The sequence below is a fragment of the Macaca nemestrina genome, chromosome 9 (genome assembly GCF_043159975.1).
Source record: "Macaca nemestrina isolate mMacNem1 chromosome 9, mMacNem.hap1, whole genome shotgun sequence".
In the NCBI taxonomy this organism is placed as follows: domain Eukaryota; kingdom Metazoa; phylum Chordata; class Mammalia; order Primates; family Cercopithecidae; genus Macaca; species Macaca nemestrina.
The window spans coordinates 29,886,530-29,909,465 of NC_092133.1; the positions used below are offsets into that span (position 1 = coordinate 29,886,530).

Sequence of the window (22,936 nt, forward strand, 5' to 3'; positions counted from 1 at the left end):
GTGGTACAATCAATCATAGCTCATTGCAGCCTCCCTCCTGGGCTCAAGCAATCCTCCCAGCTTAGCTTCCTGAGTAGCTGGGACTGCAAGTGTGCAGGCCAGCCTGCCTTGCTCCCCAGGGAGACAGGCTCGTTTTGTTCTGGGTTTCCCGAGCACCATGCTGGGCTAATTTTTAAATTTTTTGTGGAGATGGGGGTTTTCGCTATGTTGCCTGGACTGGTCTCAAACTCCTGGCCTTAAGTGATCCTCCTCCCTTAGCCTCCTTAGTAACTGGGATTACAGGTGCAAGCCACCACCCCCCAACATTCCCCCTTTTTTAAAAAAGGAGGTGAGGGTACTCAGGTCACATAGGATGTCAAGGTCTCACCATAGGTAGGTGGAGGAGCCAGGATTCAGACTGGGCAGTCTGGTGCTGGAATCCATGCGCTAAGCCGTTCCTCTCTGCTGCCACTTTGATGTGCTGCAGAGCCAGCCTGGGAGGCCCCACACCTCGAATAGGAGAGGAGTCCTTTCCCTTCCTTGCCAAGAAGGCTTCAGCCTTCTTCACCTACAGAGCAGGAGGGGCAGGTGGGGGCTGGGCATAGAAAGAAATGGTCAGTTTCTGTATGTTCGTTTCCTTTCTCTGCTCAGGAGTCTTGGATTCTCCCTGGGGTGTTCTCTGTCTGTCTCTCTTTCCTCAGTTTCTCTGTTTCTCTCTGTGTGTCCGTCTGAGGTCTCTGAGCCCATCTCTGACTGTGACTCTGTTTGTTCCTGTGACCTTTCCCTGCACCTCCATCTACGCTGTCATGTCAGCCTCCCCAGAGGCTTTTTCTCTCTCCCTGATTCTGTCTTTGCCAGTCTCGTCTGCATGTCTCATCCCAGGATGCGGCTGCATCCCAAGCCAGAGTCTGGGAGAAGGGCAGGTGGAAGCCTGCTTTGGTCTGCATGGGAGTCTCCAGCTGGGATTAGTGAAGGCAGAAGCCCTTGCAGGGGAGGGAAGCTGCTTGCCCTCTCAGGAGACCGTGGGGAAGGGGAGGCAGCTGTCCCGAGAGTGGCTCGTGCCTTTTGGAATCAGGCGGCAGTCTTGGCACCTGATGGGGAGGCTGCCCTGCCTCCTGTGGGCAGCCATGATGGCCAGCCATTGTTCTGTCCCCTCCCAGCAGAGCAGTGACTGCTTCCTCCCTTCCCTGGGCCATGTTGTGCCGGGGGGGCCCTATGAGTACAAGGGGCTGGCAGTGGCCTCAGCCCTCACTCAGGCTACCCCCGGAGAACGGAGTTTGGAGTCTCTGTGGGTGGGGTTAGGGGCACGGAGGGCAGGAGTCTTGGGCCAGCTCTTCCCCTTCTCTGGACAGAGGGTCCCCCGGGTCTCATCTGTCTGTTCCATAGCCTAATCCCTGCCCACTCCTGTGCTAACTGTTCCTCTAAGGCCACACCTGCCCCATTGCTGTTCCTGCTAGAAATAGCTGAGCAGTGGGCAGGTGCCCAGGAAAGGGAGTGGCTCTTGTAGGGTCAGGCTGGCCCCCACGCTGTCAGTGATCCAGGTCAGGTAGGCGTCAGGAACAGGCTTGGGGCAGGGCTTTGCTTGCCCTTGAATATCTTCTCTCAGCGAACAACCATTTTCTCTGGTCCAAGCCTTTGCCATCAACTGGAAGGAAGGGTTGGGAGTGAGCACCTCAACACATTTGTTGAGCATCTGCTAAGGGTAAGTCATGGTGTCCAGAGTGGGGCTGAGGGGCTGGAGACAGATGCAACCCGAGCTGACCTGCAGACTGGTTACCCATCTAAGCAGACACACCTAGTGGGCTGCGGCTCCCAGTGTCTGTGCGCTCCCAGGTGTCTCTGCGCATAAGCCACACGTGTACCTCCACCTCAGTGTGTTCCAAACCCAGCTGCCATCTGGACCCCTCCCCACATCCTCCCCACTCCCTTCTTCTCGTTTTCCCCCTTCTCCCCTTCCTTCCTCATTCTTACTTCTCCTCCTCCTCCCCCACCTCCTCCCCTTTCTCTTCCTCTTCCTCCTCCTCCACCCCAGCAGACCCATCCTCCTGCCTCCTCACTGCACCCCCCGAGTTTTTACTGGGACTGCCCTGCCCTCCAGCCAGCCGCTGCCAGTGCTTCTCTGTGCTGCAGCTTCTCTCCAGTGTTTATTTGTAATTATGAGTGTTTTCAATCCTATAGAAAATAACATCACAGGCGTGAGAGGACACACTGCCCAGATTTAACACATGTGAATATTTTGCCACATTTGCTTCAGATACGTCTTTTTTAAATAAATAAAATGGTGCAGATAGAAGAGGTGTCTGGTCAATACTACATTCCCTTCCTCCTGCCTCGGGTCTGTGTGTAGGAGTGGAACTAGAGGTGGGTCTAGGAGAAGGGCTGGGGTTCAGGTAGGCTGGGAAGGCGCTCCAGGCACAGGCATCCACGTGGGTAAGGTGTGGGACAGGACCACCTTGGGCATGCACAGAGGCTAGGGCGACCCCTGCTTCTGTGACCTCTTGGGGTCTGGAGTCCAGGGAGGGCGGGGCCTGGAAAAGGGCAGGCCTGCACACAGGTGCCCCAGCAACCCCCGAGTAGCCAGCACCTTCTCTCCCTGCACTTCCTCCTCCTGCACCTCATTCCAGGTGGGCAGCTCCCCCTGTTTGAAAGGAGCCCATCACCTGGGTCAGCAGCTGGGCTGCCACCTGGAGAAGCAGCCTGCAGCTGGGCACCAGGGTGGGCTTGGAAGACACCAAGCTTTGCGGGGGGACTTTTCCTGTTGCATTTCCCAGGTCCCTGGCAGGAGGCAGTTTTTCCCCCAAGGAGAGCCTCATCAGAAGGTCTGGCAGCAGAGCCTGGGAAGCACAGGCTGCCCCGGTGGCTCGCCTCGCTGCGGGGCTGCTTTACAAGGCTTCCCTGGCAACACTGCCGGAGGTTTATTTTTAGCTGTAGGGATTCCTCTCTTTTTCCTTCTGGGCTCCACCTTGTTCTCCCCTTTCCCCACTGTGAAGAAACACTGGGAAGTCCTTGGCTTAAGGAGATTCCAAAAAGAAGTTATAGGAGACATCTATGGGCAAAATAAATGCCTGACGTGAGTGACCAGGGAGGAAGCCATCCACGCAGCAGATGCCAGCTTTGACACCTTCAGACCTGTACGGGGCACACTTGTGCCTGGGTCAGCTGCTATGTGCATCTATGGTGCCAAAAGGGATTCAAACCCAGTTGGGACCACCCCATACCTGGCCAGTCATGTCCCATGACCAGCCCAACAGCAAGTCAGCTCGTACTCAGCTCATCTTCTCAGACTTCCCTCCAGAGACAGCCCGGATCTGCCATCTTCCTCTCCATTGACTGCCCCAACCCTGGTCCAGCCCCGCATCAACCTCTTACCTGGGCAGCTGAGACAGCCTCCTCAGGGGTCTCCACATTCTCACTGTCACCTCCTCCGTAATCCAGTCTTCCCATGAATCAGAGCCCTCCTAAAACATAAACCCTATCCTAGCAGACCATGGCCTTGAACCTTTCTGAAGACTCCCTTTCTTTCTGGAATGAACTCCAAACTCCTTGCCTGGCCCCCAGGCCCTGGGTCATGGCCCTGCCTGCCCTTCCAGACCCGTCTCTGCCACCCTCCTGTTGCTTGTTCTCAGCACCCCAGCTCACTTGCTTCACCTGCTCCTTGGGCACCAAGCGCAGTGCTGCCACCAGGCCTTTGTCCTTGCTGTTCCCTCTGCCTCTAGTCCCTTCCCTTAGGTCCCCAAGGAGCTGACTCCTGCGCAGTCAGACTCAGCTCACATGGCACCTCTCACAGAATCCGAGAGCTCCCCCAGTCATGCATTCATGTACTCGTGGTCACTTTGTCACATTCTACTGTCTTCAAAACACTTATTGCAACCTATTACTATTTTTTTATTTTTTATTTTTTTTTTAGAGATGGACTCTCCCTATGTTGCCCAGGCTGAACTCCTGGGCTCAAGCTATCCTCCCACCTCAGCCTCCAAAGTCTGGGATCACAGGGATGGGCCACCATGCCCAGCCCATTGTCTTCTTAACTGTCGTTTACTGTGTCATTCCCCACCTCCCTCCTCTTCTCCCCAGAATGTGAGCTTTCAGAGAGCAGGATGCTGCCTGCTGATAGCTTCTGTTTTCCCGATGCCTAGAACAGTGCCTGCCATATATGTGTGCTCGGGAAATCATTGTGGAATGAATAAATGAATGCATAGTGAGCTGCTGCTGGGCATGAAGGAATGGGAGAAAGAGGCCTGCTGTCCTCCTCCTCTGCTTTAAAGGCACGTTTTATTTAGCTCCCGTTCCTCCTCTTGTGCGCCCATCTTTGCCTATGGGCTAGATTTACTATTGGGATCCACTTGTCAAGGATTAGATGGAATCTTCATGGCAGAGAACAATGAGGGCTTCTCAAATTTTCATGTGCGCATGAACTACTGAGCAATCTTGCTAAAAGACAGATTCTGATTCAGCAGGTCTGCCTGGGGTTTGAGATTTTGCTTTTCCATCAAGCTCTGAGGTGATGTCAGTGCCACAGTCTGCATTGAGTAGCACTGGCGTGGAACATTGGGAGGCTATGTTTGAAGTCCCTCTTCTCCATTCCTCTCTTATTCTTCTTTCAATCCCAGTGGGATCTTTCCCTTGTTAGGTCATAGCCCTTCGTGACGAGGTGGGGATCTGATCTGGTGAATTTGGGCTTTGTGAGGAGCCCTGTTGCAGCACTTCCCAGAGGCTGCCCAGCAATGGCGTGTGCTGCCTTGGAGAGGTGGTGGTTCCCATCATTGGTTCCTCTGAGCTTGAGGGTCATGTGTCGGGCCTGTTGATGCCCCTGTGGCAAGGAGGAGGCCCCTTCCTGCAATTCAGCTTTGTGTCTCTGTGTGCTTTCTACAAGCTTGTGAAACCAGGATCTTGAGGTGTGGCTCACTGACCTGGAGTGACTTTCAGAGGCCATCTGGCAAGTCCTCCACCCTTCTCAGTCCTTCCTGGGGAAAGCATGGCATTCTAACCACTGTGCATGCGGGTTTGATAGATAGGGCTGTGGGAGAGGGGTGACGGTTTAGTTCCAGCAATAGTTGAGTCATGTAGGGAATGTGATGCCTGACTTGATTGGATCTAAGATTAGAACCCGCTGGAGGAATCTACATTTTCTATTGCCTTCCCTCTTTTAGTTTGTTTCAATAGACCTTGATTGAGCTCCTCTGTATGAGTCAGGGCAGGCTAACTGCTGTATAACAAACTCAGTGGCTCAACATAATAAAGACTTATTTTCTGCACAGGTCCCAGACCAAAACAAGTCACTAGAGGGCTCTGCTCCAGACAGTCATTCAGGAACTCAGACTCCCCCAGCTGGTGACCCCATCCTGCATGGATTTTTACATATAGCCAGCAGGCAAAGGAAGAGAGAATATGAAGGATTGTAGGCAGATTCTGTGGGTTATGCCAAAGGGAGGGGTACATTACCCTGCTCCCGAGCCACTGGTCAGGATTTAGTTCCATGATTGTACCTCCCAGCAAGGGAGGCTGGGAAATGTATTCTAGTCATAGGTCCAGGTGTGTGTTGGATACCATGATGGACAATGGGAATATCAAGGCACAGACATGACTTTCAAGAAGCTGACAGGCTTTTGGAAGGAAACAGTTTCATAAGCAAATCATTAAATCTAGTATGGTAAGCATAGTTCTAGAAGTGTGACCGATCTGCAGGAGTGATGGGGAGGAAGGAGCGGTGGAACAGCAGGTTACTGGGGGAGACCTCAGGCAGGCCAGGCAGTGTGCAGGGACGGACAAGCAAGGATGGCAGGGCATGTGACTAGAGAGGTCAGTCGAGCAGAGGTCATGAATAGGCTCGTGTCCCACAGGCAGCAGAGAGCCAACAAAGGGTGTGAAGCCAGAGATGAAATCTGCAGATCGGGGAGCAAGTTGTAGCAACGTTAGAGACTGGTTCGAACTTAGCACTCTTCTTGCCTGGACCTTTGAAGAGGTTTCACATGTATCTTGGTCTCTCATGCCAGGAAGTTTCTAACAGAGGAGGAAGGGGTGGCAGTGGGGAGGTGACTCTCCAAGTCACCTAGTGCAGGCAGTGCTTCTGGCTGGAGTTTGCTGGGCCTGCCTGACCTTTGAGGGTTCCACTCAGCAACACAGGGCCTCAGTGGTGGCTTCCAGTGTCTTCAAGGATGCTTTCATTGCCCTCTCCTGAGTTCTAGGATGGCCCAGCCACTGTTATTTCCTGGGAAGGCCAAAGAGGCTGGTGCTGGTTCACAGCCCCAGGGCTCCCTATTAACCAGGCAAGGCTGCAGGGAGGAGCTGAACTCTGCCTGCTTGACCCCAGCCTTCTGCAGTAGCCTACTCTTTTGCTTTTCCTTTTGACAAGACTTTGGGGGAAGAAGGTTCTGAGACCTATGGGCACCTTGACCCATTTGGAATAGAGAAAACAATGGGGAATGGAGATGCTTGGGGAAGGGAAGGAGAAAGGCTAGGATGTTAGACTGTCATTTAGAAGTGTTCCACTTGGCTTCCCTTTCCAGGAAGCCCATCAGGGTTGCACACTGGGAGCTCGTTCTGGAATCTCCTTGCCTTGAGCAGCGGCCTGGGCCCAGGACCGCTGAGGGTCTGTTTTGGCTTCATCTTTGCCAAAAACTGCTCTCTTTGTCCCAGATTTCGTTCTGAATTTGATCCCATAGTGGCCAAGGCACTTGGGGTACCACAGTTCTAGGCCATTTGGAGGATGACTCAAGAACAACTGAGGCTAGGGGTGTGGTTCAGCCAGGAAAAGGTTAAAGCCGGTTGCCTTCCTTCTCCTCCCCTCTTCTTCAGGGCCTCCTCGTATTTTGGATGGTCCTTGGAGTTTGTGTGAGAGAGAAAAGTGTCAGGCAGCTTTAGAGGGAATTTCAAAAACCTGTGAGTGGTCTCTGGCAAGGCTAGGGGATGGCTAGAGATCCCCAGGAGGAAACAGGGTGACCACAGAGAGGAGCCTGCCAAAAAACACCTCGAATCTGGGCAGACCTCCTTCTCTGCGGAGTGTCACCACTGGCGCCCTGGGCTGGTGCCAGGATTCCTCTGGCTGGCTGTCCCACACACAGATGTTTCTTTCACCACTCTCCATCCTCTGTACTGGCCAGATGTGTCTTCCTAGAATTCCACTTCTAGTGGAGCAGTGTTCCTCCTCTGCTCAGCAGCCTCAGGGGCTGCCTGTTGCCTGGAGGAGAAAGTCTGAGTTCTTCCTCTGTTTCAGATGACCCTCGCAGCCCTGCCCCTCACACTGCCCCATGTACATCCTCCCTGCCCCAGCACCAGGCTCCCACAGCTCCCACACTTCCTAGGGATGAAAGGGAGGGAAGTTCACAAGCAGCCAGGGTGGCACACTGGGGTATCAGGAGGATGCTGGGGTGTAGCTCCCATCCATAGTAAGAAGCCAGCCCCTCACGGCGCCTCATGCCTGTAATCCTAGCACTTTGTGAGCTGAGGTGGGTGGATCGCTTGAAGTCAGGGGTTCGAGACCAGCCTGGCCAACGTAACGAAACCCCATCTCTACTAAAATACCGCAATTAGCTGGGCGTGGTGGCAGGTGCCTGTAATCCCAGCTACTCGGGAGGCTGAGGCAGAAGAATCACTTGAACCCAGGAGGTGGAGGTTGCAGTGAGCTGGGATTGTGTCACTACACTCCAGCCTGGGCGACAGAACAACTCTGTCTCAAAAACAAAAACATAGTAAGAAGCCATGCCTCAGATTCTGTGACTCCTGGGGAGACTCTATTCCTTCCTCCAGGAGCCAGGCTCAGAGCTGGCCACATGCAGAATCTCTGATCTGACTGCTTTCGTTACTAGCTCCCTAGGTGCTCTGCCACCCTGGCCTTATGCTCTTCCCTCTTGGCCAAGGGGAGCTGAAGTCACCTGAGCGATCTGCGTTGGGATGAAGCTCAACAGCCTTAGGATGAGAAACGGTGTGAAATTATAGGTTAAAAACCCAGAAGGCCTTACAGCCGTTGGCAGTTAGGGTTAGATGGGCCTGACAGATGGCCCTGAGCGACTCCCTGAAAGCAGAAAGGGCTGGAGGAGGGCATCAGAGATCAGGGAAACACCACTGGAGTCTCTTTACCTTAAAACTGGTGACCCCATCCATCTAGCACTCACAGTAAGGCAAGTACACCTGCTCACCTGTATTCTCATTTCATCTGCACAGTGCCATGGGGTGCTGTTTCTACTCCCACTTTACAGATGAGAAAATGGGGTCACAAAGAGATTAAGTGACTTGGCCAAGGTCATGTAGCTAGGAAAGAATAAGCTGGAGTTCTGACTTCAGCCCTCAAGCGTTCCACTACTAACTAGACCACTAATAACGGTAAAACAGTGCCAAGAGAGGTGCCTCCTTCTGGGGGTTTCCTCTGCCTGGCCTGTGTTAAAGCACTCTACATATTCATTTTCCCTTTTTAACCTCAGCCACCATGGAGGGGAAAAACAGGCATGGCCCCATTTTACAGATGAATAGACTGAGGCTCAGAGAAGTTAATGGGAATAATGACTTCTGGCATTTGGCAGCACTTGCTTGCATCTTCTCCTTGGATCCTCACAACACCTGTGGAGACAGGCAGGTCCAGCATTTCACAGATGAGGCTGTGGTTGCCCAGAGAGGTCAAGTCACTTGCCCTGGTTGCCCAGCAACTTCTTGCAGGCTAGAACTAGAATCTTCCTCTGTTGACTCCAACCTAGTGCTCTTTCTCTCCTGCACAAAGGCCATGGGTCAGCAGGTGGGGGTGTGTGGAATGAGCCCACTGGGGTAGGTTTGGGGACAGGCATGGGTAGCCAGCCTACTTGGGCACCTTTTGGGCATCAGAGAGGCTTTCTGTGGCTTGAGGATTTCCCCTGGGATTGCATCCTCCGGCACGTCTTTGCTTAATTCACCCTGTGTACATCTCACTGCAGGTGTTGGGCTGTCCTCCCAGGCCCAGCATGTTAAATGTCACATCAGCCCCCACGCATGGAATGAGCTGCTGGGAAAGCCAGACGCCTCCTCCCCAACCCTGGCCCACGCATGCCAGCTGCGCAACTCCCCTGGGGCCCGTAGGTGCCCAGAGCCAAGCTGGCCCAGGCCAAGACACTTCCCAGACCCGTCCGCCCCTCTCAGTCTCCCTGCTGCCTCCCTGACCTCAGGGTTGTAGTTTCCTAAGCACTTTCCCTGGCATGAGGGACACAGCCTGGTGTCGTAACAAGAGTAATGGTGACAGGGATGATAAGAATAGCTGGTGTATATGGAGCACTTAGTGCCAGGCTCTGTGCTAATCACTTTACCTACATTATCTCATTTAATCCTCTCACCCACCTGACCAATCAGGTTCTGTCCCTGTCCCCAGTTCGCAGATGAGAAAACTGATTTGAATGCAGAGCTGCCTAGCTATGCACCATTTATTTTTCTTCTTCACATTTTCTAAAATGTTGTGCAAGCACCACTGTGATTCAGGAAGAGACTCTTCATAGTATACGGGCAGGTATTTATCTTGTAATGGTTATGCTTCGTTTTAATGTGTGTTAATGGTATGGGTTGAAGTTTTTATGTGTTCCTCCCAAAATTCACATATTGAAGTCCTAGCCTCTGGTATGTGACCTTATTTGGTAACAGGGTCATCAAGATGTAATTAGTTGAGATCATGTGGGAGTAGGGTGGCTCCATAATCTAACACGACTGGTGTCCCTGTTAAAGGGGGAAATTTAGACAGACACCCGCACAGGGAGAACAGCATGTGGAGATGAAGGCAGACATCAAGGTGATGCTTTTACAAACCAAGGAAAGCCATAGATGACTTACATCCCTGAAGCCAGGGGACAGGCCTGGGACAGACCCTCCCTCACAGCCCTCAGAGGGAACCGACCTGCCCATACCTTCATACTGGACTTCTAGCCTCCAGGACTGTGAGACAATCAAACTCTTTAAGACACCTAGTTTGTGGTACTTTGTTACAGTGGCCCTAGCAAACTAAGTACAGTTAGAATACACACACACACACACACGCATGAACACAATACCCTTTTTTTTTTTTTTTTTTTTTCCGAGACAGGGTCTAGCTCTGTCACCCAGGCTGGAGTGCAGTGGCATGATCATGGCTCACTGCAGCCTCAACCTCCTGGGTTCAAGTGATCCTCCCTCCCCAGTCTCCCAAGTAGCTGAGACCACAGGTGCACACCACTACATGCAGCTAATTTTTAAATCTATATATTTTGTAGAGGTGGAGTCTCACCATGTTGCCCAGGCTGGTCTGAAACTCCTGGGCTTAAGCAGTCCTCCTGCCTTGGCCTCCCAGAGTGCTGGGATTACAGGCACGAGCCACAGTGTCCAGCCTATACACTTATCATTTGAAGACAGAGAAAGGGACCATGAGCCAAATAATATGGGCGGCCTCTTGAAGCTAAAAAAGGCAAGGAAACAGATGCTCCCCTAGAGCCTGGGAATGGAAATGGCTCTGCTTTCCGCAACCCAGACACTGGAAACAGCAGCTTAGTGAGTGTGTGTTATTATCAAGCGGGCATGTGAGACCTCCCACCTGCCAGTCCCCATCCCAGAGACTCCAGCCACATGCAGTGCCGTCCTTGAGATGGGTTCTGAAAATGACTTCTCCATCTTGTCACACTGCTGGTGATGCTTTAGGGCGCCCTAATTCCCCCTGAGAGTGGCACATCAGGCATCTGCCCTCATCCAGTCCTGGTGCCAGCTGTGTGGTCATCCTCAGGTCACTGGAATAAATGATCAGGGGCCCCCACCCCGGATCCCAGCACTTCCTCTAACACACGGCAGCATTTCATGGAATCCATGAGCAAGGCAAATCACTCCCATCCCGCTGCTTCCTGTAGCAATCCTGACAGTCCCACCTCCGAGCATGAGTCCCTGCCATTCCTCCCTCCGGAAGGCCTTCCTCCCGTTTCCCAGCTCTCTATTCAAGGCCTCGCTCTGATGTCTCTTCTGAGACATCCTTTTGCTCACTGCAGCCACACTGATGGTGTCCTTTCCTAAACTCCCATCACCTGGCTTTTCATACCACTCAGCAGGTTGACACTCACCTAATGCTGCTAGGTAAGTCCCTTGTGCCCATGTGGGTGTCCCAGCTCCCACTCAGATCACGGACCATGACTGACAACTCCTGAATCCTGCTGATGTGGTAAAGGCCTGGTTGGGAAGGGACCTGAAGTAGTGAAGGCTCGCATGTTTTCTAGAAAATGGTCGAGGAAGACTTCTTTGACTTGTTAAGGAACTTTGGAACCTGGAATGGGCTCCCTCTCAAAGTCGGGGTATGTTCTGGCACCGTGCTTCCTCAGCGTGGCATGAGCCACGTCCCAGCTAAATGCATCCCAACTCCTTGCCAGGGTGGACAGGTCCTCTCTGTCTCCTCTCTCCCTCTTCCTGGCTGTTCCTTCAGGCCTATCTGGGGGGCCACTAGTATGGAAATGGCAGAAGAGTCACTTAACTTGAATATAGATCATTAGAAATGATCCAATCTGCATAACACTCCAGGCAACCAGCTGGGACACCACAAGGGCTGCGTTTTAGGAGCAAGGACCTAAGTAAGACCCTAAAGTAAGGCCTACTGTAAACTCACCCTAATGAAACCCAAGAATAAGTCCTAACAATATCCACAGAGGAGACAAAATTTGGAGGTTGAGTCACATCAAGTTAGAGGTACTTGGAAAATCCCTAGGACTTTCCATAGATCCACCCTAAGAAAGCAGAGAACTCTGCCTACATAAGTTTAAGGTGATTAACCAGTACTTGAATTGGCTCCTAGAACAAAAATCAATGCTTTTCAGAGAAAAATAACAGAATCCAGAGTCTCTACAGCATATTAGCCACAATGACAAGTCTAAAATGAAACATTACTAAGTGGTCAAAGAAATAAGAAAATATGACCCATAAGTATAAAAAAGTACTAGAAACTAACACAGAGATGGCCCAGATGTTGAAAGACTTTAAGGCAGTTAAATAACTAAGGGAAAATATGGATTTAATGAGTAAGCAGATAGCAGAGAAATGGAAACTATAAAAAATAGAGTCAAATAGAACTTTTGAAACTTAAAAGTGCGATAATTGAAATGAAAATTTCACTGGATGAGCTTACCACCAGTATGGAAATGGCAGAAGGATCACTTAACTTGAATATAGATCATTAGAAATGATCCAATCCGCATAACCGAGAAAAAAGAATGAAGAAACACAGAGTTCCAGAAACATGTAGTACAATATGCAGTCTTCTGACTTACGTGTTTTAATAGTCCCAGAAATAGAAGAAAATTATAATGGAGTAGAAACAAAACTTTTTTTTAAAATGGCCACAAATTTTCTAAGTATTATGAAAATTACCAACTTACAGATTCAAGAAGCCCTGTGAACTCCCAAAGAGAATAAACATAAAGAAAATGGCTGGGCATGATGGTTCATGCCTGTAATCCCAGTACTTTGGGAGGCCAGGACAGGAGGACCACTTGATGCCAGGAGTTCAAGATCAGCCAGGACAACATAGTGAAATCCTGTCTCTACAGGAAAAAAAAAAAAAAGACAATTAGCTGAGTGGTGCACACCTGTAATCCCAACTACTCGGGAGACAGAAGTGGGAGGATCATTTGAGCCCAGAAAGTCAAGGCTGCAGTGAGCTGGGATTGTGCCACTGTGCTCCAGCCTGGAAAACAAAAGCTTGACCCTGTCTCAAAAAAAGAAAAGAAGGCTGGGCGCAGTGGCTCACACCTGTAATCCCAGCACTTTGGGAGGCTGAGGCAGGCAGATCACTTGAGCTCAGGAATTCGAGACCAGCCTGACCAACATGGCAAAACCCCATCTCTATTAAAAATACAAAATATTAGCCGGGCATGGTGGCACACACCTGTAATCCCAGCTACTCAAGAGGCTGAGGCAGGAGAATCACTTGAACCCGGGAGGAGGGGGTTGCAGTGAGCCGAGATTGCACCACTGCACTGCAGCCTGGGCAACAGAGCGAGACTCTGTCTCCAAAAAAATAAAGAAAAGAAAAGAAAAACCACACTTATCATTATTGTCCCTCTCTTTTTCTGTGATATTCGCTGATGTGTCCCCTGCATGTAACACAGGGACTGCTTAGTCCTCAGCTAAGTAGAATGAACCAATGAATTCTGAGGTTTCCCGCAATCTGGCATGGTCCCCACAGAGACTGGGTGGACTTGTCTCATTCCCTCTCTTTTTTTTTTTTTTTTTTTTTTGAGACAGAGTTTCACTCTTGTCGCACAGGCTGCAGTGCAATCCTGAGATCTCAGCTCACTGCAACTTCCGCCCGCTGGGCTCAAGCGATTCTCCTGCCTCAGCCTCCCGAGTAGCTGGGATTATAGGCTCCCGCCACCACGTCCAGCTAATTTTTGTATTTTCAGTAGAGATAGGGTTTCACCATGTGGTCAGGCTGGTCTTGAACCCCCGACCTCAGGTGATCCTCCCGCCTCGGCCTTCGAAAGTGCCAGGATTACAGGCCTGACCCACAGCGCCCGGCTGTCCTTGTCTCTTTTTAAGGGGAATTTCTGGGTCAGGAAAGCCACCAGCTTTTTGTAGTAATGCACCCTTTTTTCTTGAGCTAGACAGAAAGGGCAGAAGGTGAAGGTTTGAGGATTTGGGCCTGAAAGCCTGAGTCGCTGGGAGCTCCACCCTCTGGGAGGGGCGAGGAGCCGGCCTCTTGGGTTACAGATGTGCCCCAGCTGGGCTCGTCCGTCCTCCCTTCTCCCCTCCGTGGATTGCTGCGTAGCCCTGCCCTGGGAGAGCTGCTGAATCAGCTTTCCCTGGCTGGAGCCAGCGCGTGGAGCCCAGCTGTCCCCTATCTCTCACAGGATCCACCCTTTAGATAAACTGCCTGGCCTCCTCCACACACTGCGAGGTTCTGATGTGGTTGCGAGGGGCTCCATTAGCCAAACGCCTCTCACTCCAGCCAGGACCCTTGCGATGGGCCCTGCTTTTCCTCCAGCCTGAGTTAGGCCGGTGCTGGAGTGACAGGAGAATCCACTTCCTGCCTGCAAAGGTGGTCCCACAGAACTCTCTGCTGGGCGGGGCCTTCCTGCCTCACCGCCCCCGCGCCCAGGCTTCCTCCTTCCTCCCAGAGGGCGGGGCAGCAGGTTCAGGAGACAGCCCCGCTCAGCACCGATTGTTTTATCTGTGAAAACCAGCCCTGCAAATTGGGTAGTGACCAGGCTTCAGAGCCCGCTTTGCAGCCTGCCTGGCCCTCTGGGAGGGGTGACATTTTCACTGTCTCTCACCGCCCGCCAGTCTGACGTACTGAGGACCAAGATGCTGAACTGCGCAGCTTTGCCAGCTACAAGCGTCACACAGAGTGAACTCTTACTTGGTTTGCTGTGGAGTCTGAGCCCAGAGATTTGCTTTCGTTGAAAGTTGACCTGTGGGCAGAAAAAGTGTCCCTGGCAGCTGGTTAGCTGTGCTTCCGTTTTCCGTGGCCAGTGGTCCATGGGGGTGGGGGATGACTGACGGGGAGAGCAGCTCCGGGGCTCTGCTGGCTTAGCCTGGTGGTGGGATTAGGTGACAGGTGTGGCTGGGCTCAGCACCTGAGGTCCCGCCCATACCTGCTGAATCAGAACCTGCCAAGAGCTGTGGATGCATGTTGAAGGTTGTGAAGCCTGGCTCCTTGATGTGAAGGCTGCAGGGTGTGTGTGTTATTTTGACGGAGACTCGCTCTGTCGCCCAGGTTGGAGTGCAGTGGCGCCATCTTGGCTCACTGCAGCCTCCTCCCAGGTTCAAGCGATTCTCCTGCCTCAGCTGGGACTACAGATGTGCACCACCATGCCCAGCTAATTATTGTGTTTTTGTTGTTGTTGTTTTAGTAGAGATGGGGTTTCTCAGGCTGGTCTGCGAACTCCTGGCCTCAAGCAATCCTCCTGCCTTGTCCTCCTAAAGTGCTGGGATTACAGGCATGAACTGCTGCACCTGGCCGCAAGGCTACAGTTTAACTTATTTCTAGCACCTAAGGCAGAGCCTGACCTGGAGAAGGCATACAGTAACTGTTCTTGGAGGAAAGGAATGAATGCATGAGTCCTGCCTGCCCCTGCCTACTCCCCACAGCACCACATTCCCTCTGCACTGTGAGAATCTCAGTCTCTTAGGTCTGAAAGAGATGGAGGAGTCGGAGAACATGCATGTCAGAGCTGGGGAAAAAATGTCAAGTTTTTGTAGCCTAACTCCCTCAAGCCCCAAAGAGTCATAGCAACTTGGGTGAGGTCTCACCACCTGTGGTGGAACAGCTGGTCGCCTTGTTTCGGGAGACAGGTTGTTGAGATCAGGACAAAGTGTTCCATACCTGGGTGTGTGTTGCTGGGCCCACCTCTCTCCTCAGACATCTCCGTACCTCTTCATCAGAAACCTATGGAGCCATTTCTCCGAGGCCCCAATAACATGTTAGTTATCCATTTATGAATTCTCATTCTTCTTATGGAAAAGATTTAAGGTACTTATAAATATGCATAGAATACAACAAGATAAAAAGTAAAAAGGAATACATTGGTATTAAGGAAGTGTGCAGATGTGTGAACAAGGGTATTCACTATAGTGCTTTGTATAGTAGTGAAAAATCAGAAACAGCCTAAATATCCAACAGTAGGGGAGTGGGTAAATACACTATGGCTCATCTAGAACTGAAATTCTGTGTACCAATTGAGAATGCTGACGTGGCCCAGGCACAGTGGCTCACGCCTATAATGTCAGTGCTTTGGGAGGTCGAGGTAGGAGGATCTCTTGAAGCCAGGATCTTGAGACTAGCCTCACAGTGAGATCCCATCTTTACAAAAAAATGTTTTAAACTAGCTGGGCATTGTGGCACACACCTAGTCCTAATTACACCAGAGGCAGAAGTGGGAGGATCACTTGAGCCCAGGAGTTTGAGGCTGCAGCAAGCTATGATTGCACACTGTACGCCAGCCTGGGCAACAGAGTGAGACCTGGTCTCTTAAGAAAAAAGAACATGGCCGGGCGTGGTGGCTCACGCCTGTAATCCCAGCACTTTGGGAGGCTGAGGTGGGCGGATCACAAGGTCAGGAGATCGAGACCATGGTGAAACCCCGTCTCTACTAAAAATAGAAAAAATTAGCCGGGCGCAGGGGCGGGCGCCTGTAGTCCCAGCTACTCGGGAGGCTGAGGCAGGAGAATGGCGTGAACCCAGGAGGCGGAGCTTGCAGTGAGCCGAGATTGCGCCACTGCACTCCAGCCTGGGCGACAGAGCGAGGCTCCGTCTCAAAAAAAAAAAAAAGAAAAAGAAAAAAGAACATGGATATGAAAGTATTCATTGACATGGAAAAAATGTTCATTATGTAGTGTAAAAGTATTGATGGGTTCATTTTATTTACATGGATGGAAGAATGCCTAGCAAAGATAGGTATCCCAAAATATTAATGTCAGGGAGAGAGATTATGAGTGATTTTTATTCTCTTTTTGACCATCCACTGCTAAAACTTCTAGTTTTTTTCCCTTAGCGAACATGAATTACTTATGTAATAGTGTTAGTATAGAAATGAAATTTACAAAAACAGAATATGGGTGAGGAAAATGGGAAAAAGAGAAAGTAGGAGTCCTAATCTATATAGAATTTGTTTGAAAATGTATTAATTTTTAAAATCCTTGCTGAGTGTTAAGATGTAGGAAAGAAAAAAAATCCTGTTTTTAGTGTTATGGCCCAGTTGCTGTTTTTACACATAGCAGGCAATTATTAAATATTTGAGAGTTCGACTTAAAACATTGAGAACTCATGTGGCCAGGCGTCGTGGCTCACACCGGTAATCCCAGCACTTTGGGAGCCTGAGGCAGGCGGATCACTTGAGGCCAGGAGTTCAAGACCAGCGTGGCCAAGATAATGAAGCCCCATCTCTACTAAAAATACAAATGTTAGCCAGGCGTGGTGGCACACGCCTGTAATCTCAGCTATGAGAATCACTTGATCCCGAGAGGCGGAGGTTGCAGTGAGCTGAGATCGTGCCACTGCACTCCAGCCTGGGTGACAGAGCAAGACTCTGTCTCAAAAAAAAAAAGAAAAGAAAAATTCATGAGCCAGCTTTTGTTAAATATCCATCTGTATTCAGGGAAGTGAAAGTTAATCATGCTGCAGTCTTTGTCTTGTTTTGAATGGAATCACCAGTGACCTGCCCTTCCTTATGTGGGATCTAAATAACCTGGGTATATTGGGTAATGATTGTGCAAGAGACAATCCTAAAATTGTGTGTTAGAGCTGGATGGGTGGACGAACGGATGGATGGATGGAAATAAATGCACACACACACACACACACACACACAATCTAGCCTAGCTTTGTTCCCCCTAAGTCTCATGTTGAAATTTGATACCTAGTGTTGGAGGTGGGCCTAATGAGAGGTGTTGGGGTTGCAGGGGGGCTGATCCTTCATGAATAGTTGGTCCTGTTCTCATGGTAATGAATGAGTCCCATGAGAGCCGGTTGTTTAAAAGAGCCTGGCACCTCCCCCTTGCCCTCTGCTTCCTGTCTCGCTCTGTGATCTCTGCACATGCCCCCTCCCCTTCCATGCCGTGAGTGGAAGCAGCCTGAGGCTTCACCAGATGCCCAGTAGATTGTGAGCCAAGCTAAATAAGCTTCTTTTCTTGATAAGTTACCCAGCCTTGGGTCTTTCTTTATAGCAACACTAAACAGGCAAAGACAAACCGCTTTTCACCACCTCCAATGCTAACACTTTGGTCCAAGTCGCCTTCAGTAGGATCCTAACTGGTCTCCCTGCTTCCACCCTGTGGTCCATTCCCTACGCCATAGCTAAAGCTGTCTTTTCTAAGTGTGAAGCAGATCATCTGCCTCTGCACAGAACCCTCCAGGACTTCCTCCTCCATCACGATAAGCCCTGAGTCTTCACCACAGCCTCACCAGACCCTCTGTGCTCTGGCCCATCCTGCCTCTCAGATCTCATTGCCTGTCCCTCTGCTCCTGGCTAACACCACTCCGGCCACATTGGCCTTGCCAGGCTCTTTTTGCACGTCCTGCTTCCCTGCCTGAAAGGTTCTCCCTCTCCAGTGTAGCTTGCTTCCTCACCCCCTGCAGGTCTCTGCAGAATTGCTAGCTCAGGGTCAGGCCTTCCTTGCCACCCTATATAAAATGACAACTCCTGCTCTGTTCCGGTGCTGTATCCTACTCGATTTTCCTCCGCGGCACTGATCTGATCTTCCCTGGCACATGACATATTTATTTGTTTGCTGTTTGTCTCCCTCCACTAGAGTGTAAACTCCTAGAGGGCAGGAACTTTGTCTATTTTCTTTACTGCCCTTTCCTTAGTGCCCAGTGCTGTAAAGTGAATGCTCAATATATATTTGAAGGACTGATTGGACTTCAAAGATCATGTGACTGATCCTTCTCATTCTACCAAGGAGGGGCCTGAGGCCTAACCTTGAGAGGCTCCATTCCTTGCCTGAGGTCACACAGCTGGGCAGCAGGACTAGATCATGACTCCCCTCCTGCCTACGCCTCAGAAAGGAGATCAGCCACACACAAAGGGACCCTGGCCTCATCCATCCTGTCTTCTGTGTGTTTTTCCAGTTTACATAGAATTTTAGCCCAGAATAGCAAAGAAAAAACAGTTTTTCCTCCAGAATCATGGAAACTCTTCCAGTGGGTCTGTCCCTGGAAAAACAGCAGCGATCTCAGGGTGGGAAGGTAGGAAGTGGAGGAGTGGTCTTCCGGCAGCGGGGGCAATGGGATGGATTTGGTTTTGCAATTAAAATAACAGCTGGGTCTGTTTCCACAGCATGGTTCTGGAAGGTGGGTGGTCTGTCTAAAGTATCAGATGGGGCCGTCTCCCATCCTGGCCCAAGAGGGTTTGGGATGGCCAGTGGCTGAAGGATTCACCCCACAGACGAAGTATGAAAGAAACCAGGCCCAAAGGAGCCTCTGGAAACCCTACAGGCAGCCTGGCCTGAAAGCCTCTAGTCCCTACCCCAGCCTTGCTTGGGGTCATCTCCTGACACCTTCCCCTGCACTCCTACCCGCTCGCTGAGATTGATCTGATGCCCTCTTCAATGCAGAGAGAGCTTTGGCCTCCTCCCTCTCATGCCCCATGTGGTTTGTTAATCATCTGTGAAATGAGGGATCTCAGGCATCACTCATCTGTATGAGGACACTGGGGCCCTGGAGAAGTGGAGTGGAGTGGGGAAGGGTTGATGAGGAATGTTCTGGTCTTCTGAATCCTATCCCTCTGTCTGTCTGGCTTCTCAGATGCAGCTTTTGGATAAGTTTCCCATTGAAGGTGGCCAGAAGGACCCCAAGCAAAGGATCATCCCCTTCCTCCCAGGTAAGCATTGGGTGGCTCCACCCAGGGATAAGGATACCGGGGAAGGACCGGTCCTTCCCTTAGGCTGAGAAGAGGCTACTAAGTGGCAAATTCTGGGGGAGGCATGCCTGGGAATCTGCATACAAACAATTCCCCCAGGGGATTTGGAAGCTCCAGACCGTGAAGGCCACTGTCCTCCAAGTGGCTTCTCCCACCATTGCAAGACCGTCTCTGCTGGCTCCTGGCCTGTAGCTTCTGAGGAGTTTCTCAGGCTCCTGGACTTTGGTTTCCTTTTCACAAAAAGCACAGAGAGACCAAGTTCTCCTGTGAACGGATGAAGAGCTGCAGGCTGAGCTGTTTGTACTGACTCCCATTCTAATCATGGATAACCTTAAATTGAGCACGCTCCCTGATCTGATCTCCTCCAGTCCTCATGTCACCTTATATGGAAGAGGCGGCTTACACCATTCTGGAGTGTGTTTAAGGCAATCAGTTACGTTATGTAATTTACAGGAAAACTTCTCAGGTGTATCGGAACCTGTTATTTTGATGATGTCTTAAGTGTGTATAGAGATTTATAGCCATGGAGTGCTTTTTTATTTGTTATCATATGCACATCTCCATACCGAGGTGTGTAGTATAATCTCCCCTAATGGGTGAAGATGTTGGGGTTCAGACAGGCTAAAGAACTGTCCGTAAAAGTGGCAGAGCTGAGGCATAAACTCGGGCCTCCTGGTCCATGTCTGGCTCTGCCCTGTGCCAGGTGAGCGATGCTGTCCCCTGGCTTTCCAGAACCCCTACCGTTTGCCAGAAGAGCTCCGTTCACAGTGGGCTTCCCCCCGGGCTCAGGCTGGCCCTGGACCTGCACAGGTCGGGACCACAGTGATCAGTCAGACCTTGGCAAGAAGCAGGGCCTGCATCTTGCTAACCCCTGGCACACTGCCAGCCCACAGCCAGTGCCTACTTGCTGACTTGAAAACAAATGTAGGGGCACCTCCCTCAGAGAGTGACTCCTCTCTGAAAGGCATTTCTCCTGCATTCCTCCATCCTCAAAAGCAGCGAAAGATGTGAGTCCCTATGACCTCCTGTCCTCGGAGTCCTATGCTATAGCTGGAGATAATTAGTTTAGTTACAAGGAAGAACTTCTAAATCCCACAGTTTGGGCAAGACTGGAACTAGTCAGTGAGGGTGTCCACCCAAGACTGGAACTAGTCAGCCCCTGACCTCCCTCCACGGAGGCACAGGATTGCTTCTCCATCCCTGGCCTAGGAGTTCATATGGGGTGACTTGCGTGCCTTGTGTGGCTTTGCACTGGGTCTTGAATGGAATGTCCAGCATCCAGGTTGGTGACAACCTTAGATGGTGCTCCAGTACAGTCTGGAAGCTCAGTGCCAGGGTCTGGTAGCCCAGCTGGGACGCTGTGGGCACAAGCGTCCTAGAGGCAACCTGAGGCCACAGCGTGGTAGCCTGGCCTTGGGGCATGAAGGTCACCAGTTTGCTCCAGAAGAATGGGCTTCTCCCACTTCTTCCTCAGCTAGCACTCCAGAGAAAGAGCACCCCAGTACCATTCCATCAGTGGCTGTTTACCGGGGCTCAGCCTGTCAGAGCTCATGGGGCTGGTGAATTAAAGGGAGATCTGATTTGTTTTCTTCATCTATGGAACCCTCAGGCTAGTGGGAGAGAAGATCTGCTCCATCATCCCAGGACCATTTAAGGCAGGATGTGACTCTACCACTGTGCAATTTGAGGGTGACTGGAGAGGGAGCTCAGAGAACAGCGACCTCATTGTGAGCTAAGGAAGTCAGCAGAGACCTCCTGAACAAGGGGGCCCTGGAGCTGGCCCCCACAGGATGGATAGGCTTGGAGGGTGGAACGCAGGGCAAGGGCTTGTGTACTGCGGCTACCTTAGCCCCTTGTCTCAGGAGTCAGACTGCCCGGGTTCATCCTGGAAACCCTGGCTCTGCTGGTTACCGGTTGCATGAACTTCTCTGTGCTTCAGTTTCCTCATCTGGAAAATGGGGATGATGATAGAATGTACTTCATGGGGCTGTTTCAAGGATAAAATAAATGAGTGTATCTCAGGTGCTTAGAACTATGGCAGCTCCTAGTGGGGGCCAAATAAATGTTAGTCCTTATAATTACTAATGTTCCATGCATGCCTAGCATTTTATACCACACATTTACATATATAATCTGATTTGATCCTCCCAACAAGGTGGTCATCCCCATTTTACTAACTAGGAAGCTGAGGCCAAGGGAGGCTAATAGACTTGCACAAGCCTACACAGCCGGGAAGTACAGCCCACACCAGAGCTGTCATTCCTGACTCCTAGGCCAGGCTCCCTTTCATATCCGCTGCCCAGGAACCAAGAACACAGCAGCTGCCACGGGACTGAGTACCTCTCTGAACTTCAGTTTCTACTTGCAGGATTGCAGTGAGGATTAAAAGAATTTACGCAAAACACTTTGCACAATGTCTGTCTTACAGTAAATAATAAATGGCAGCTGTTAATCAAGAAAGTCACCTGCCCCCACACCACCACCTACTGGGAAAAGTCAAGCATGGGGACACCTTCCAGCTGCTGTGCAAATGTGACCGTGCATAGCGGGTGATATTGTCAGGAGGAATGAGGTTGACTTGCCCCCACCCTGTGCCCTTCTTTTTCCTGGCTTGGCTTCTTTTCTTGCCTTCCTCCAGCAGGGTTCCCTCTTAGACCCTTCTCTTCAGCTCACTCGTTCTCCAGGACTTCAAAATACACATTGCTGGCCATTTGGAATCCTACCCTGGGGTTCCCAAGCCCTGTCCCTGGCCTTCCTCCTGCTCACTAGAAACTACCTTAACCCTGTTATGCTCTGCTCACTCCTTAGCTCGGACATGAAGGAGAAAGATGGAGGAAAAATAACCCAACACAATCAGAACCTGGCCAGGGCAAGCTGAGTGGGTGTGAGGATTCCCCATCCACCCCCACTGCCCTGATGCACAGGAGGAGAGAGTGTCAGAGAAGGGCAGTGATGAACATTGCCTATCTTAGGTCAAGTTCCTCAAATGCAGAGCCTGAGATGAGGATTCGCATGCATGTGGCTTTTGAGGGTATGCTGTCACGTGAACTTCCTGTGGCAGGGAAGGAAACAGGATGGGGCAGAGGAGGAAGTGAGGCAGAGATGTGTGTTCAGCTAAGCCCAACCTCCGCCTGATCCCACGGGGAGCTCTGGTGGGTGAATGGCACCACAGAACTGTTCCATCTTAGGGGACAGCTTTTATAGCCACCCCCCCCCAATCAGTCACCCGTTGTCTGTGGGCTGCCTCCTCCTCCAAAGGGTGTAGAGCATGGGCATGATGGCTCTGATGGCCGGGGGCATGCATCTGAAGAAGGGGGCAGCTGGGAGCCCCTAGCAGCAGCCCACACTCACAACACTGAGGGGAGGAGCCTCAGCTGGTACAGGGGCTTGGGGCAGTATCTGCTATACACGCTAACACCAGCTCAAGGCTCTGCTTCTGCTTCCCTGCCTCTAGGGAGGGTGTCTGAAGCTACCTGCTGATTCCCCCAGGCTCACCCCCAGCAGCAGTGACTCAGCAGAACCCCAGAGAACTTAACAGTCTTTCAACCCCAGGAAGGGTTAGCAGCCAGCCTTGGGAATAGCCTTGCCAGCCCTTTGCCTCACCTGAAATTTCAGAGCAAGGAAATCCCAAGGGGTGGAAGCAGAAG

The 22,936-nt window shown here is 51.2% G+C and overlaps 1 protein-coding gene across 4 annotated transcripts in view; it reads left to right on the plus strand.

Annotated features, from left to right (window-relative positions):
* Positions 1-22,936, plus strand: part of LOC105478319 (SH3 and PX domains 2A) — a 250,954-nt gene that overhangs the window by 67,850 nt on the left and 160,168 nt on the right. For 3 of the 4 annotated variants that reach the window (XM_011735447.2, XM_011735444.2, XM_011735445.2), the window contains exon 3: positions 19,175-19,250. In XM_011735447.2, coding sequence (XP_011733749.1) covers positions 19,175-19,250 — 76 coding nt within the window. Of the gene's footprint in view, positions 1-1,660; positions 1,682-19,174; positions 19,251-22,936 lie in introns of those variants that run through there. The other variant, XM_011735448.3, reaches the window with a different exon arrangement.